This window comes from Verticillium dahliae, genomic scaffold (genome assembly GCF_000150675.1).
Source record: "Verticillium dahliae VdLs.17 supercont1.1 genomic scaffold, whole genome shotgun sequence".
Taxonomy (NCBI): domain Eukaryota; kingdom Fungi; phylum Ascomycota; class Sordariomycetes; order Glomerellales; family Plectosphaerellaceae; genus Verticillium; species Verticillium dahliae.
The window spans coordinates 1,240,857-1,255,821 of record NW_009276921.1 but is presented as its reverse complement, the minus strand read 5'-3'; the positions used below and the strand labels follow the sequence as shown (position 1 = coordinate 1,255,821).

Below are 14,965 nucleotides of genomic sequence, written 5' to 3'. Positions count from 1 at the left end.
TGCTCTCAGCCTTGCCTGTGAGAGCGTCATCAATGGGTTTTTTTTCTCTCTTCTTCTCCAGTTCGGTATATCTAGCGGCTCCTGCATCAGTGTCTACCTACTTGTGTTGAGTCTCAGTGCATCATGTCTGACGATGAGAGGGACGATTGGCCAGTGCAAGATGTAGGATCCAGACCATACCTTCAGCATTCTTCGCCAGACTGCTAACGCGCCCAGATCGTATATACCTCCATTGTGGGGGTTGTGATGCTTGCTGCTGTGCTGGAGTGGTTTCTTTGGATCGCAGCATTTCTCTATTGCCTCTGGAAGGTCTTCGTCAAAGCGGAACACTGGACCATCAGAGTGCTTTCCGTCGTCGTTGCCTTACTTTTCACAGCACTGAGGTAGGACAGTCACATTTTCAATGCGCCCAGGTGCCCGACACAACTGCTAAATGAGATCAAGGTCCATCTTCCTTCCAATTATGGTTGTCACCCTGCCGCTTCCCGCTGCCGTCGTCGAAGTCTGGCCGCCTGGCATGGTCGAGGTTCTGCAATGGTTCGGATTTTGGTGTTTTGCTGGTCTTCTAACAGTTCCCTGGCTATTTTGCATCTACCAGCTGGTCACCAATCAACTCGGCCGCACCAAAAGAATCAAGCAGGTCCTCGATGAAGTGTCTGCACCTAAAGTTGTCATTGTCATGCCATGCTACAAGGAGGAACCGGATATCCTCGTCAAGGCTGTCGATTCAGTTGTGGACTGCGACTATCCACCGTCATGTATTCATGTCTTCTTGTCTTTCGATGGCGACCAGGAGGATGAACTCTACCTAAGGACCATTGAGAGTCTAGGCATCTCCTTGACCCTTGAGTCTTACCCCAAGAGTATCGATGTCACTTACAAAGAGGCACGTATAACAGTCTCCAGATTCCCGCATGGCGGCAAAAGACACTGTCAGAAGGCCACGTTCGAGCTCATCGATAAGGTCTATCGGCACTACCTCCAGCGTAACGACAACCTTTTCATTCTTTTCATCGACTCGGACTGCATCTTGGATCGGCATTGTCTGCAGAATTTCGTCTATGACATGGAGCTGAGCCCAGGTAACCGACGAGACATGCTGGCCATGACTGGAGTCATCACATCCACCACCAGGAAGCACAGCCTCATAACGATTCTTCAAGACATGGAATACGTCCACGGACAGCTTTTTGAGCGCACTGTCGAGTCAGGATGTGGCTCTGTCACCTGCCTGCCAGGTGCTCTGACAATGCTCCGGTTCTCTGCATTCCGTAGGATGGCGAAGTACTATTTCGCAGACAAGGCCGAGCAGTGCGACGACCTCTTCGACTTCGCCAAATGCCACTTGGGAGAAGATCGTTGGCTGACGCATTTGTTCATGATCGGAGCAAAGAAGCGGTACCAGATCCAAATGTGCACATCCGCCTTCTGCAAGACAGAGGCTGCGCAAACGACCAAGTCCCTCATCAAACAGCGCCGAAGGTGGTTTCTGGGTTTCATCACCAACGAAGCGTGCATGCTCACGGACTGGCGGCTTTGGAAACGGTATCCGGTCCTAATTTTCGTTCGCTTTATGCAGAACACAATCCGCACAACGGCTCTCCTGTTCTTTATCATGGTTCTCGCCATCATTACGACGTCGAAAAAGGTTGATCAGCTGCCTGTCGGGTTCATTGCCGTTTCCCTGGGGCTGAACTGGCTTCTGATGATATACTTTGGAGCCAAGCTCAAGCGGTTCAAGGTTTGGCTGTATCCGGTGATGTTCGTCGTCAACCCCTTCTTCAACTGGTTCTACATGGTGTACGGTATCTTCACGGCAGGGCAGAGGACGTGGGGTGGTCCTCGAGCGGACGCTGCAGAAGCGAGTTCGGGCGCGACAGCCCAGGAAGCCATCGAACAGGCAGAGAAGGCGGGCGACGACCTGAATATCGTTCCGGAAATGTTTGTGCGCGCCGCTGCAGCCCGGAGAAGGAGCCTCAACAAGGGTAACCAAGGCGGCGGCCTCGGCAGAAAGACCAGCGTGGTACGGCCGCCGGATAAGATCGACGGCCGCTTCACAGCGCGGAATCAGCTGCATGGAGGCTTCTTCACGCACGGCGACGAGTCTCTCGACAGCATCGCAGCAGGCGGGAGTGGAGAGGCGTCGGAGCCTGGCACCCGCTGGGCGCCTGATCCTCGTGAAAGCTTCGACAGCACTCTCTACAGTCAGACGTACGGCAACTACGGGGTTCCCCCACGTCGATTGGAAAGCATCATGGACGATGAGGACCGGAAGAAGTTTGAACTCGCACAGCAGAGCCAGTCATATACCATTTTACGGCCAGCTCGAATCGTGTAGAGGGCCTACCCTCGCGGGACTGTGCCCGGGAAAGCGCAGGCCCCGCGTAGTTTGGCGACAGGGAATCTGTTGACACGCCGGGGACTTGAAGAAGTAGATATGGGAGCGGCGCAGCGGACGGTATGATGTGTCAGGCCGATGATATTTCACCTGATCCGATACGTCAAATAGAGCCAAGGGATGGCGACGGACTGTGGATTTGACGTAGATTTTTTTTTTCGTGCAAAAATTCCTGGCTCGACCGATGCCTGCCTGACGATGTATTCTATTTGGAGATGATGTCTCCATTTTCGGGGCTCACGACAATGGCCCATGCCACGGGGTAGTGATCAAAGTCATGAACACGCAGGCAGGAGTGAGGCTTGGACGTAAGATTTCCAAGCCGCCAAGACCAGCAGGCGACAGCACTGTGCGAGGTTGAAGCAGAACATGTGTGCACTGTATTTACGATGGTCAACGAGCGTGGGGCATTGTATGAGATCCTTGCGAATGAGGGGTGATGGTGGGGTAATGCGCATGTCGCGAGCTGCCCTACGAAACAACCTATGGAAGAGACTGACGGTGAGGACGAAGCCCCTTGAGCGCCGAGACAGGGTCGAGTAGCTACCTGTAATGGGTTGGTGCGGTTGACGTAAAGGTCAGCTAATATTATGACGCTGGGAAAGAAGCTGAGGAGTCGAGCACTGTGTACGGATGGCTTGATCATCAATCACTGGCTGGTTGGGGGAGGTGTTTTGGAAACAAGCAGGAATTTCGCGAGTCGTCGAGAAAGTTCTTTCCTGTTCGATGAGAGGATGGACAAGTCTGTCGTTGGCGGGGCAGGTTCCAAGGGGGTACGCGATGGGTACTTGCGGGCGGCAGCAGGACGGGGGCTGCGAGGGGCAGTTCATCCACTGAAATGACGCCGTCGGACCCCCTGGTGTGCCCGCCTCGCGCCTGTCACCGCCTGGGGCGCAAAGTATCGACCAAGTAGCCACTAGGACAGACCAGCAGCAACCCCTCCATCGGGAGGGGGAGGGGGGTGGGAGAAAGAGGGATTGCACACTGCTTGCCTCACAAACGTCTGGGTGGTGCTGGCTTTTTTTTTTTTGCCCGCCCACACCCATTATCAAACGTCGTCAAATCAGGCACCTTAGCCTCGTAGCGCACGCCCGGCCCTGCCTCTCTCTCTCTGCCTGGCTCCTGAACTTTTTTCTTCACCTGTTGCCGCTGCAGCCTTTATCTAATCGGCCACTCCAACGCTTTTCCCTCACCCCCCCAAAGAGACCCCCCCCCCCAGCCCACCCACCCCGCATCCATACCCCCCCTCTGCGAACAACACTTACCCCCGCCCATCCCCTTCCTACCACAACATCGTCTCGTCTTTTGGCTGCTACTGAAAGCCTGAGAGAGTATCGTCACTTCCTTCCATCCACTTCACATACGCAGAACCCGACTGCTACCGCCACCATGAGTGTCGTTGGTATGTTGTTCCCTATTCCTGCTGCTTCCACCTCCCCCCACCCCCTCCTGTTTGCGCGCAAGGCGTAAGGCTCTGGCTTTCCGGAACCTGAATCTTTGCTCGCATGTTACCCCTTCACCAAACGGCAACCGCTCGTAAAACCGATCACTGACGATCCCTTCCTCCTCATCAGGTGTCGATTTCGGAACCCTCAAGACGGTCATTGCTGTCGCCCGCAACCGTGGCGTTGACGTTGTGAGTAGCCCCTCCGCCCCTCCCTGCTTCTCTGGCCGGTCCCCTCCCATCTCGAACCCACATCTTGCGACCAAGATGGCAGATGGCTGACATGCTGCCTCTTACCTATACAGATTTGCAATGAGGTCTCCAACCGTGCCACCCCTTCCCTCGTCGGCTTCGGCCCCAAGTCGCGCTACCTCGGCGAGACTGCCAAGACGCAAGAAATGTCCAACCTCAAGAATACTGTCGGCTCCCTGAAGCGCCTCGCCGGCCGCAGCTTCAACGACCCCGATACCCAGATCGAGCAGACGCACATCACCGCTCCCCTCGTCGACATGAACGGCCAGGTCGGCGCCGAGGTCAACTACCTCGGAAAGAAGGAGAAGTTCACCAACACCCAGCTCATCGGCATGTACCTGAGCAAGATCAAGCAGACCACCGCTGCCGAGATTGCCGGCCTCAAGCTTCTCCGCCTCATGAACGACACAACCGCTGCCGCTCTCGGCTGGGGTATCACCAAGCTCGACCTCCCCGCGCCCGAGGAGGCCCCCCGCCGCGTCGCCTTCATCGACATTGGCCACAGCAACTACACCTGCTCCATCATCGAGTTCAAGAAGGGCGAGCTCGCCGTCAAGGCGACCACCTACGACCGCCACTTTGGCGGCCGCGACTTTGACAAGGCTATTGTCGACCACCTGCAGAAGGAGTTCAAGGGCAAGTACGGCTGCGACATCAACACCCACCCCAGGGCCTACGCTCGCACCGTTGCCGCTGCCGAGAAGTGCAAGAAGATTCTGTCGGCGAACCAGCAGTCCCCTGTCAACGTCGAGTCCCTCATGAACGACATTGACGTGTCCGCTATGATCACACGTCAGGAGTTCGAGGCCATGGTTGAGCCTCTTCTGGCCCGTGTCCACGTTCCTCTTGAGCAGGCCCTTGCCGACGCCAAGCTGACCAAGGATGACATTGACGTGATTGAGATCCTCGGCGGCGGTTCCCGTGTGCCCGCCCTCAAGGAGAGGATCCAGGAATTCTTCGGCAAGACCCTGTCCTTCACCCTCAACCAGGACGAGGCCGTCGCCCGTGGTTGCGCTTTCAGCTGCGCCATTCTGTCCCCCGTCTTCCGTGTCCGTGACTTCACTGTCCAGGACATCATGAGCTACCCCGTCGAGTTCGCCTGGGAGAAGGCTGCCGACATTCCTGACGAGGAGACGAGCCTGACAGTCTTCAACAGGGGCAACGTTCTGCCCTCGACCAAGATCCTGACTTTCTACCGGAAACAGCCCTTCGATCTCGAGGCCAGATACGTCAAGCCCGAGCTGCTGCCCGGCAAGATCAACCCATGGATCGGCCGCTTCTCCGTCAAGGGCGTCCAGGCCGACGGCAAGGACGACTTTATGATCTGCAAGCTCAAGGCCCGTGTCAACATTCACGGTGTCCTCAATGTCGAGAGCGGCTACTACGTCGAGGACCAGGAGGTCGAGGAGGAGATCAAGGAGGAGCCCAAGGATGGCGAGAAGAAGGATCCTGATGTAAGTCCACATGTTCCAACAACACCCCGACCCCACCTGCCACTTCTGCCCCTTTCAGCGATGGCTTTTTTTTTTCCCCGTGGCACAAGTGTGCAAATCGCCATTACACGCGCGCGCGCGCGTAAATGGCGGGGAAAGCTCGTCCTCTGTGAAGAGAATGATTTGCCAACGTTGTCCTCCAGTCCATTTCAGAGCGCGCAGACCGATTCTTTTCGAAGCTAACCAAGACTTTTTCCGATAAGGCCATGGAGACGGACAACAAAGATGACGCGCCCAAGAAGACCCGCAAGGTCAAGAAGCAGGTCCGCAAGGGTGACCTCCCTATTTCCACCGGCACCGCCTCGCTTCCCGAGTCCACCAAGATTGCGCTCTTCGAGAAGGAGAACGCCATGGTCATGGAGGACAAGCTGGTGGCCGACACGGAGGAGAAGAAGAACGAGCTCGAGACGTACATCTACGACCTCCGCAACAAGCTCGATGACCAGTACGCCGAGCTTGCCACTGAGGAGGAGAAGACCAAGATAAAGGAGAAGCTTGAGGCTAGCGAGGTAAGCGAACACGATTTGCCATTCACCAGACGCATGAGACTGTGCCGCTAACGCTGTGATTCCAGGACTGGCTCTACGATGAGGGCGACGACACGACCAAGGCCGTGTACATTGCCAAGATTGACGAGCTCCGCGCCATGGCCGGACCCATCATGCAGCGCCACTTCGAGAAGGTTGAGGCTGAGCGCCAGGCCGTCCAGGCCAAGATTGATGCCGAGAAGGAGGCCAAGCGTGCTGCCGAAGAGGAGGCTCGCAAGGCCGAGAAGGCCGCCAACGGCGGCAAGGACGAGGAGATGACCGACGCTGCGGGCGAGGCGAAACCCGATGTCGACGAGACTGGCGAGGCCTCCAAGTAAGACGAGCCTTGTCCGATTCTCTCCTCTCCCCCCCCCCCCTTCCTTCCCCATTCCTACTATCCTGCCCCGCTCTTCCTGACGGAAGGGGGCCGGACTCTTTACGACGACGATGAGACCCTTTCAGGGGATGGGGGGCCCGGCGAGGCGGAAGAGCATCATGGCAGAGGGCCCGGCGAGGCATCATAACTCTACTTACTCCCGTTGTTACGACCGAGACTGGGACAGCAAAAGTAATGATTGATAGACTAGACCGAGCCTGAGGGGTATTGTGTTTTGTTGTTGATTTTTCTCCACTTGCGTTATTCTTTTGATGATTCAGGACGAAAGGGCATCAGGCCACACTCAGTGGGACCTTAGTTAGGTTGGGTGGTCAGGGAATGAACATGATGAGCATTGACTGTACTGACATGGCGCGTGAGCTGTCTTTTGCCCCTTATCGGTGTGAAGTTTGGAGCCCAGTCAGACACGTGAGGCAGCATGCGCTCAATGAGGCAGAACAGAGTGTTCGTAGGCGTGTGGTTGAAGTACTGAATTATCATGGGTTGCCATCTCACTGACTCTGCATCCGAGGTTTTCGTATTCCGGCACCCCAAGAGCCGAAGAGGGGTGTTAACGTGTTCTGAGCACAGATCTGTCTGTCCAGCCCTACAGCCTAATCAGAAGAAAGGAGAGCAGCTCCTGGTGATCTAGCATATCTTGACAACTGACAGACATAACGGGGAAACAGGCCAGTCTGCCGGTGACAACCGCTACACCCATCATGGCCTGCCACCAAGCTCACAACCTTCCGTGGAACGTCCTGGCATCCAACTTTAAGCACGTCGCAGCCCACCGCGGCGTGGAGCACACGAACCTGTTCCCGCGCTTCAAGCAGCACCAGGGCAAGGAAATCCAGTACTTCATCAACGCCTTCTGCAGCAACGTGACGGCGCACAGGCGAGTCGAGCTGCGCAAGTTCGGCGACGAGCCGCAGCCATCGCCGGACGCGGACATCTCGACAGACACACAGTCCGACGTGCCCCCGGACGCCATCCTCCTGACAGACGAGACGGTCGAGCGCATCAAGCACTCGCTCCACGGCTGCGCCGAGATCGACTGGTACGGCGACGAGCCGGGCCTGGACTGGACGACGGTGCCGTCCCGCTTCAGGCGCGCCGGGGCCTTCTTCCTCGGCCGCGGCGAGTCTGGCGACGGGGCCGTTGACGGGCGCGAGGCCTGGCGCAGCGGCCCCGGCGCCTTCGTCAGCCTCGAGCTCTTCAAGCTGCTGCTGCTGCACGGCGAGATGGCCACGCCGCGGCGCATCAGCCGCGACGGCGGCCCGCGCGCGCGCGCCGCCTGGGTCCAGGGGTGGGAACGGCACTACGACGCGCACGGCGACCAGAACGCGTGCGGCTGGGGGTTCGTGCCCAAGCTGGCGCTCAAGGCCTACCTGTGCCTGAACCTGCTGCTGTGTTTCCCGCCGCTGCACGACGGCGGGCCCCCGCTCGACTACCGCGACACGCGCTGCTACCAGCACACGCTGCGCGAGTGCTGCCTCACGGACCCCGCGGCCACGGCGGCGGCGCTGCCGCACCAGCACTTCTTCGGCGTCCCGCGCGGCGTCTACGCGCGGTACGGCTACGGTCCCGCGCCGGCGGCGCACCTGACGGACCAGTACCCGAGCCGCGAGCGGGCGCGCTTCCCGTACGGTGTCCTGCCGTTCGGGGACTTTATCCATCTCGAGGGCCCCGTGCCGCACCAGCCGTCGGTCCCGGACGTGCTCCGCGTGCGGTGGTGCCTCTGCCGGCTCGGGCTGCCGACCGAGCTGGCGACCGAGGTCATGGACTTTGCCGGCTATGTGCCCCTGCGGCGTCTGCCCGTGGCCCACGATCCGTTCCACAAGGCGAATAGGGAGGAGCTGCGGAGATATCTCAACTACTGCTGGACTGTCATCGTGCGGACCGACATGCTCGGCTCGTGGCTGGGATACGACGTGCCTTGGGACCGGCTAGTGGCCGAGGAACTGATGCAGCTTGTGGGCTACGGCCCCAGTACTCAGGTCGCATATGCTCATGGTAGGAGGTTTTGCACCGAGGAGTATGACGATGAATGCCAGGGGTTCAGATACCACGAGTCGTACAAATATACATTTTACTGAGACGATCTCGGGTTTGCTGTGATGGACTGTCAACATAATTCCAGCCTCTTGTGATTCTCGTGCCTCATGACAGCTTCAGCTAGGCACAGCATACACCGTTCGTCTGCTTCCCCACCGCAGACACCCGGCAGAAACAGGATGCCGCGACACGAATATCGGCAGATGCTGTAACAACGTCCTTTTGCAGACTGAGTGCCCACGCCTCGTCCTCCTTGCCGTTGCGAACGAGAGATTCATGCAGCCCGTGCAACCCCCAAACGTTACCGAGCCTGGCCTTTCGCCGAGACAGGTCCTTACTGAGGCCCAAGTCCTGCCGGTATACCACCTCGGCCTCTTCGGAACGGCCCTGCTCGAGCAACAGAGCGCCCAGAGCGTGCCTGACCGGCTGCATCCAGAGCGGCGGGTCGCTATAGGGAAGATGATCTTCGAGTGTGGCGGCCTGGCGAAGGAGGTCAAAGGCTCGGTCATGCTCTCCCTCGCGATAGACAAGTTCACCTTCGCACATGAGAAACGCCACCTCAAGCACCTCCTTGGCCACAGCCGTGACACCCCATCGACGTTCCCTAGGCACAGCAGCCCGCGCTTGTTCGAATTTGTCCCTTTCCGCCCGTGCCTCCTCCTTCCGCCCCAAGACGCCAAGCGCTATGGCTCGCCCATAGAAAGTAACGGCCGTCGTGATGCTCCAGAGGCTCGCATCCGCTGGTGGCTCGACCTCCAGCAGTTCCTCCCACCGCCCGAACCGTATCAGGGCGTGCACGAGAATGCCGCCCTGGAACTCGACCCAATCCACCATGGGCGGTGACCTCACGGCCAGCAATTTTGGCGTCAACACCTGTCTAATGTGGTGTGCCGCTGAGATGGCGACCTCGGACCTGCCGGACATCATGGCGGCGTACACCAAGGCCGAGAGGTTATGCGTGCGATAGGCCTGGTACAGCACGCTCGCCGAGTCGCGCTCAAAGTAGATGTCGTCGGACCGGGCCGCGCGGCGGTTCGATTCGATGCTGTGACGGTAGTCACCGACGGCAGCGTCAATGTGGGTGGCCATGTGTTGTAAATGTGAGCCATCGGGAACGAGGTCGCGCAGGCGGTCGGCGGCGGGGAGGGCCAGGGCAACGGTCTGGGACATTTCCATGAGATGGATGTAAAGGTGGTTCAGAGCAGCATGGGTGTGGCCACCCGGCAGAGCGAAGCCAGCCTCGATGGCATGACGGGCATTGACGGTCTCCTGGGTCGTCGGGGCACCGGTGTCGAGGTTCCACAGCTGGCGGGGGCGGATGCACATGAGAGACTCAGGGTAGAGAGCCTTGACTTCGAGGTCGGATGGAAAGTCGTCGTGTACGGCCTTCATGGCGTCTGCGTAGGCACGGTCGAGGGTGGCCGGGGTCTCGTCTGAGGGGGCATTCGCCGAGGGGAATCTGGTGACGAGAGCCCGAATGAGAGCCTGCTCAACAGGCGATGCCTGCTCTATGAGCTCCGTCGCGCGAGCCAGAGCCTCACGACCTCTCTCAGCACTGGCCTTGAAGTCTTGGGCGTCATAGCGAGCCCAGGTCTTGTTGTAGTTGGGCCCGACAGCGTAGGCGAGGCCCCAGTGAGCCATGGCGCACTGAGGGTCGTGCTCGGCAGCCCTGGCGAAGCATCGTGCGGCCTCCTCGTGGTTAAAGGCATAGGACCAAACGAGTCCCCGGTCGAACCACGTCTGGGCAGCGTCTGAAGTGGTCGTGACCTTGCGCGAGTAACTGCCCAGGTCGTAGGGGTAGGCCTCCGTCTCGACCTTGGCCACGCTTTTGCTCTCGAGGGGTTGATTCCTGGGATGAATTAGCATGAGTGCATGAGTGAATCGCTCACAGATGACAATGCTCACGCCATGATGATTAGTTTAGAGGTTGGCCCTGAGCGAGGCAATCAACGGCATGTCATGACCAAGGCACGGAGGGGGCAGGTACGACGGGTGCCGGCGCTGTGCTCTAGTGCTCTATATCGGCCTAGGCAGGTACGAAGACAGACCCCGTGGATCACGCCTTCTCCCCACACCTCACGCATCATGCGTCATGCGTCACGCCCTGCGCCTGCCCTGGGCTTGCCTCCTTGGACTTGCCTTCCTCGGGCTTGCCTTCCTCGGGCTTAGGACCTTCTGGTCTCCAGTCATGTCATAATCACTACGTTTGGCCCCGTAAGAAACGGTCAGCGCACAGCGGCAGCACAAGCGCCGCTGAGCAGAGGCCGAGTGGCGTGGTCATCAAATGCCGAAAGCGCGGGGTACACCCCATGCTCCGATCGCACCGGAGGCCAACGACCCATCGTCCACGATGTCTCCGAACGCTCACCGTCCGATGACTACCCACATACGGACACATAACCCGAGATGGCACGCTCATTGACCATCGATGACTGAGGTGCCGTGGACATCAGCCCTCCCGTTTTCCGCTGACGAAGCCATGGCTTCGTCTGAGGTTAGGGATAGGATTTGGTAGGAGAAACGCAGTTGGTAAAAGAGGGGCTCAACAACATCTACCCGTCAAGGCCTCTAGGGTAGAATCCGACATTTGACGCCAATTGATTCGGTCCTGCCGCAAAGCTTAGTGTGAAATATTACAGCCTGAAAAGGCTTGCGAACCACCGAAATCCCAGACCAAAACTTGATGAAGAGGAGAAGAAATGCATCATGTTACTTTTAGGCCTCCAACCTGCCTACTTCGTCTTCGTACAACGAACGTCCCATCTCCGAACCGGACCCGTCCACCCATCCATCCCCCTCCTGTGCCATCTCGTATCACTCGTAACCGTATCCATGACCGTGACCGTGACCGTGACCGTGCCGATGCCCGCGCCCCGAGACTTCGCCCCATTACTCACACCTAAATCAGTGAATGTCGAACAGAGGCTTGAGCTTGATGATGAGCTGCCACTCGTCGTTCGACACATCCTTGCGGTAAAACTCCTTGAGCGTGTCGATGCTCTTGCGCGAGATGAGACTGTACAGCGCATCCGGCTCCTCGAGCTGTCGTCCGTACGTTGGCTGGTGTCCGCCCATTTCGATCTTGACTGCCACCGACGGCTGGCCCTTCTTGCACACGGGAATCTGCTTGTGGTCGCGCTCGATCGAGGTACTGGTACATGCTGTCAGCAGGAGTACACAGGGAGGAGAGGGGGCCAGAAGCAGAAGAGGGAGAGGGGAAAAAGAGGGGGGGGAAAGGGGGGGAGGGGGAAGGGAAATCGGGGGAAAAGGAAAAAAAAAACATACACTCTGCCGAGGTTGATGACTCCTTGACACCCGTCACCGGGTTCGTCTTGACGGCGGCAATGGGCGTGTGATCTTGAGCTGGCCCATCCACAACGTCGACGCCGACAACGATCGGGTTCGTCTTGTTGAACACAGCCACCGTGTTGAGGACGCAGGGGAAGACAGCCAGCATCTTGGACTCCTCCTTCTTCTTCTCCAGGAGCTCGTCCATGTGCTTCGTGAACGAGTCGAACAGGTGGTAGATGATGTCGGCCGTGAAAATCTTGACACCCACGTCCTCGGCGTAGGCCTGCGCCTCCTTGTCGACCTTGACGTCGAAGCAGAGCATGACGGCGTAGTCCGGCGCCTTCTCCAGCATGATGCCCGACTGCATGACGTCGCGCTTGTACACTGGGCCGATACCCACGTTGGCCACGGGAATCTTGCAGTCCTTGAGGAAGTCGAGCAGGGCCTCGAGCGAACCCAGCGTCGAGGCCTGCACGCTGACACCGCGACCCGTCTTCTCCACGCGGTTGAACAGCACGGCGAGATCGGCCTCGACCTCGTCGCAGAGGTCGTCCTCGTCGTCGTCGGGGCCGACCACGAGCAGGCGGGAGCCGGCAATGGCGCCCTCGAGACCCGGCGCGCTGATCTTGACACCCAGCGCCGCCTTGACCTCCTTGTTGTGCACGTACGCCGACTTGAGACGCAGCTCCTTCATCGGCGCCGGCGTCAGCAGCGCACGAATGTTGGTGACGATGGCGCCCTCGACACCGCACAGCACAATCTTGTCGCCCTCGCGCAGGATACCGTTTGTGACGACAACGTCGATGGTCATGCCGAAACCCTCGATCGCCTTGACCTCGAGAACGGTGGCCTGCACCTCGGCGAGGTACATGAGCGAGCCGACCATGCGCTCCTGCGTCAGCTGCACAATGAGCTTCAGCATGTCGGGGATACCCTCGCCCGTGTGCGCCGACGTGGGGATGAGGGAGACGTTCTTGGCCATCGACTTGTTCTCGTAGTACAGTTCGGCGTTGAATCCCTGCTCGGCGAAGAGGACCTTGGTCTGCTCGAGACGGTTCTTGAACTCGTTCTGCACGCCCTTGGGCTGCAGCGCCAGACTCTCCTGGAAACCGTTGTTGTCGACCTTCTTCCAGCCGTAAAGACGATCGATCTTGTTGAGGGCAACGACGAAAGGCGTCTTCCTGTCGCGGAGGAGCTTCATCGACTCGAGCGTCTGCTGCTCGAGACCGTGCATGATGTCGACAACGAGAATGGCAATGTTGCACAGGGACGAGCCACGAGATCGGAGGTTGGAGAAGGACTCGTGACCGGGCGTGTCGATGATCAAAAGACCAGGGACCTTGAACTCGAAAGCGCCGTCGGGGTTGACAACGGCCGTCTTTTGCCTGATGGCCTCGACGGGGAAGTATGTGGCACCGATCTGCTGGGTGATACCGCCAGCCTCGCCCTCCTGGACGTTGGTCTGTCGGATCTTGTCGAGAAGCTTCGTCTTTCCGGTATCGACGTGACCGAGAATACAGCAAATGGGCGACCGGAGGTTGTCCTTGGACCGGGCGGCGAGGGCGGCCTGGTGGGCCTTCTCACGACGCTCGGCCGCCTCCCTCTTGCGCTGTGCTTCCTGCAGGGCCCTCGTGGTGGCCTCCTCGTCTTCCGACTCGGATTCGGACTCGGAGTCTTCCTCTTCTTCTGAATCGTCTTCCTTTTCCTTTGGCCTAGAGGGAAGCGCCTTGTCGGCCTTGGCCTTGGCCTCGTCGTCGCTGTCGGCATCCCAGCTGTCCTTGACGTCGTCAGAGTCAGCTGCGGCCTCCCAGTCTTCCTCAACGTCGCTCTCGGGCTTCTTGGCCGCCTTGGCCTCCTCCTCTGCGGCTTTTCGGCGGGCCTCCTCCTCGGCCTCCTTGAGGAGCTTCTCAGCCTGCTCCTTCGCACGGGCGGCAGCCTCGGCGAGCACCTTCTCCTCATCGACCTAGAACACGTCACGTCAGCACATGGGTTGGTTCTCGGGTACCACATGATCGGCAAAAAGCGAGCGCCCCTACCTTCTCAGCAGCCTTGCGGCCGCCCTTCTTCCTGTCGGCGGGCTTCTTCTTCTCCGTCTCGCCCTCCTCATCGGCAGGGCCGACCTTGATACCAGCAGCAATCATCTGCTGAAGCTTGCGCTCGTTGCGGGCCTTTTCCTCCTTCTGGGCCTTGGTCATGTATTTGCCCTCCTTCTTGAGCTGCTCGATCTTCTCCTTCTCCCTCTGCTTCTTGAGGAGGCGGGCTTCCTCGCGGGCCTTGATCTCCTCCTCGGTGCGGCGGGCGTCCTCCTCCGCCCTGCGCTTCTCCTCCTCCTTGATGCGCTCAGCCTCCTCGGCCTTGCGGCGCAGCTCCTCCTGCTGCTTCTGGATGAGGGCGAGGTGGGCGGGGATCTTCTTCTTCTTGCCGTCGGCGGCAGCGGGAGCGGCGGCAGCAGTAGCAGCGGCCGACGTATCCTTCTTCTCAGCAGCCTTGGCGGGCTCCGCGGCCTTGGCGGCACCGCCAGAAGCCTTCTTCTTCGCAGCCTGCCAACGTCACGTGTCAGCATTCCATGTCCTGCCCCCGTCGTGGACGACGAACGGACACCGCCGCCGTCGGCAGAGGAAAAGAAGGGGGAGGGGGTGAGCTCACCATCTCCTTCTTGCGCTGCTTCTCCTTCTCCTTCTTGATCTTCTCCTTCTCCGCCTTGGTCAGCACACGACCGGGCTCAGCGCCGTCAGCGCCGTCCCCGGCGCCAGCATCGCCCGCCGCCGCCGCAGACTTGTCGGCCTGCTTGCCCTTGCCGCCCTTGCCCTTCTTCTCGGGCAGCGCCCACTCGTCCTCGGCCGTGGCCTCGACGGGGGCGGCGGCCTCGGGCGCCTCCTCCTCGTCCTGAAGGCCCTTCTTCTTGCGCTTCTCCCTGTTCTTGCGCAGCGTCGCCATCAGGCCGCCGGCCTCCTCCTCCTCGGCGGCGGCGGCGTCGCCAGCAGCGGCGGCATCGGTGGCGGGGGCCTCGCCGGTGGCACGATGGACTCGCCCAGCTCGGCCTCCCAGTCGTCATCGCCGCCCTTCTTGTTTCCCTTCTTCTTCGGCGCCATGTTGGCCGGTTTCGTTGCTGAATCAGGGCAGGGA

General features: G+C 59.4%; 5 protein-coding genes across 5 annotated transcripts; 3 read left to right on the top strand and 2 right to left on the bottom strand.

The window, feature by feature from the left end:
* Positions 1-123: 123 nt before the first annotated feature.
* Positions 124-2,338, top strand: VDAG_00376 (chitin synthase D; the record flags this gene model as incomplete). The annotated part of the gene is made up of 3 exons (XM_009651753.1): positions 124-162; positions 217-383; positions 445-2,338. 3 exons carry the CDS (start codon positions 124-126, stop codon positions 2,336-2,338), a joined length of 2,100 nt encoding a protein of 699 aa, XP_009650048.1.
* A 1,565-nt stretch (positions 2,339-3,903) lies between these two features.
* Positions 3,904-6,452, top strand: VDAG_00375 (heat shock protein Hsp88; the record flags this gene model as incomplete). The annotated part of the gene is made up of 5 exons (XM_009651752.1): positions 3,904-3,934; positions 3,973-4,034; positions 4,148-5,548; positions 5,767-6,096; positions 6,162-6,452. The coding sequence occupies 5 exons, from the start codon at positions 3,904-3,906 to the stop codon at positions 6,450-6,452; spliced, it is 2,115 nt and encodes a 704-aa protein (XP_009650047.1).
* Positions 6,453-7,212: 760 nt separating this feature from the next.
* Positions 7,213-8,589, top strand: VDAG_00374 (uncharacterized protein; the record flags this gene model as incomplete). Its single annotated transcript, XM_009651751.1, has 1 exon — positions 7,213-8,589. The coding sequence occupies one exon, from the start codon at positions 7,213-7,215 to the stop codon at positions 8,587-8,589; it is 1,377 nt and encodes a 458-aa protein (XP_009650046.1).
* A 79-nt stretch (positions 8,590-8,668) lies between these two features.
* VDAG_00373 (TPR repeat-containing protein) lies at positions 8,669-10,458 on the bottom strand (the record flags this gene model as incomplete). The annotated part of the gene is made up of 2 exons (XM_009651750.1): positions 8,669-10,397; positions 10,454-10,458. 2 exons carry the CDS (start codon positions 10,456-10,458, stop codon positions 8,669-8,671), a joined length of 1,734 nt encoding a protein of 577 aa, XP_009650045.1.
* A 994-nt stretch (positions 10,459-11,452) lies between these two features.
* VDAG_00372 (eukaryotic translation initiation factor 5B) lies at positions 11,453-14,931 on the bottom strand (the record flags this gene model as incomplete). Its single annotated transcript, XM_009651749.1, has 5 exons — positions 11,453-11,709; positions 11,834-13,802; positions 13,876-14,379; positions 14,486-14,797; positions 14,860-14,931. 5 exons carry the CDS (start codon positions 14,929-14,931, stop codon positions 11,453-11,455), a joined length of 3,114 nt encoding a protein of 1,037 aa, XP_009650044.1.
* Between the last annotated feature and the right edge of the window lie 34 nt (positions 14,932-14,965).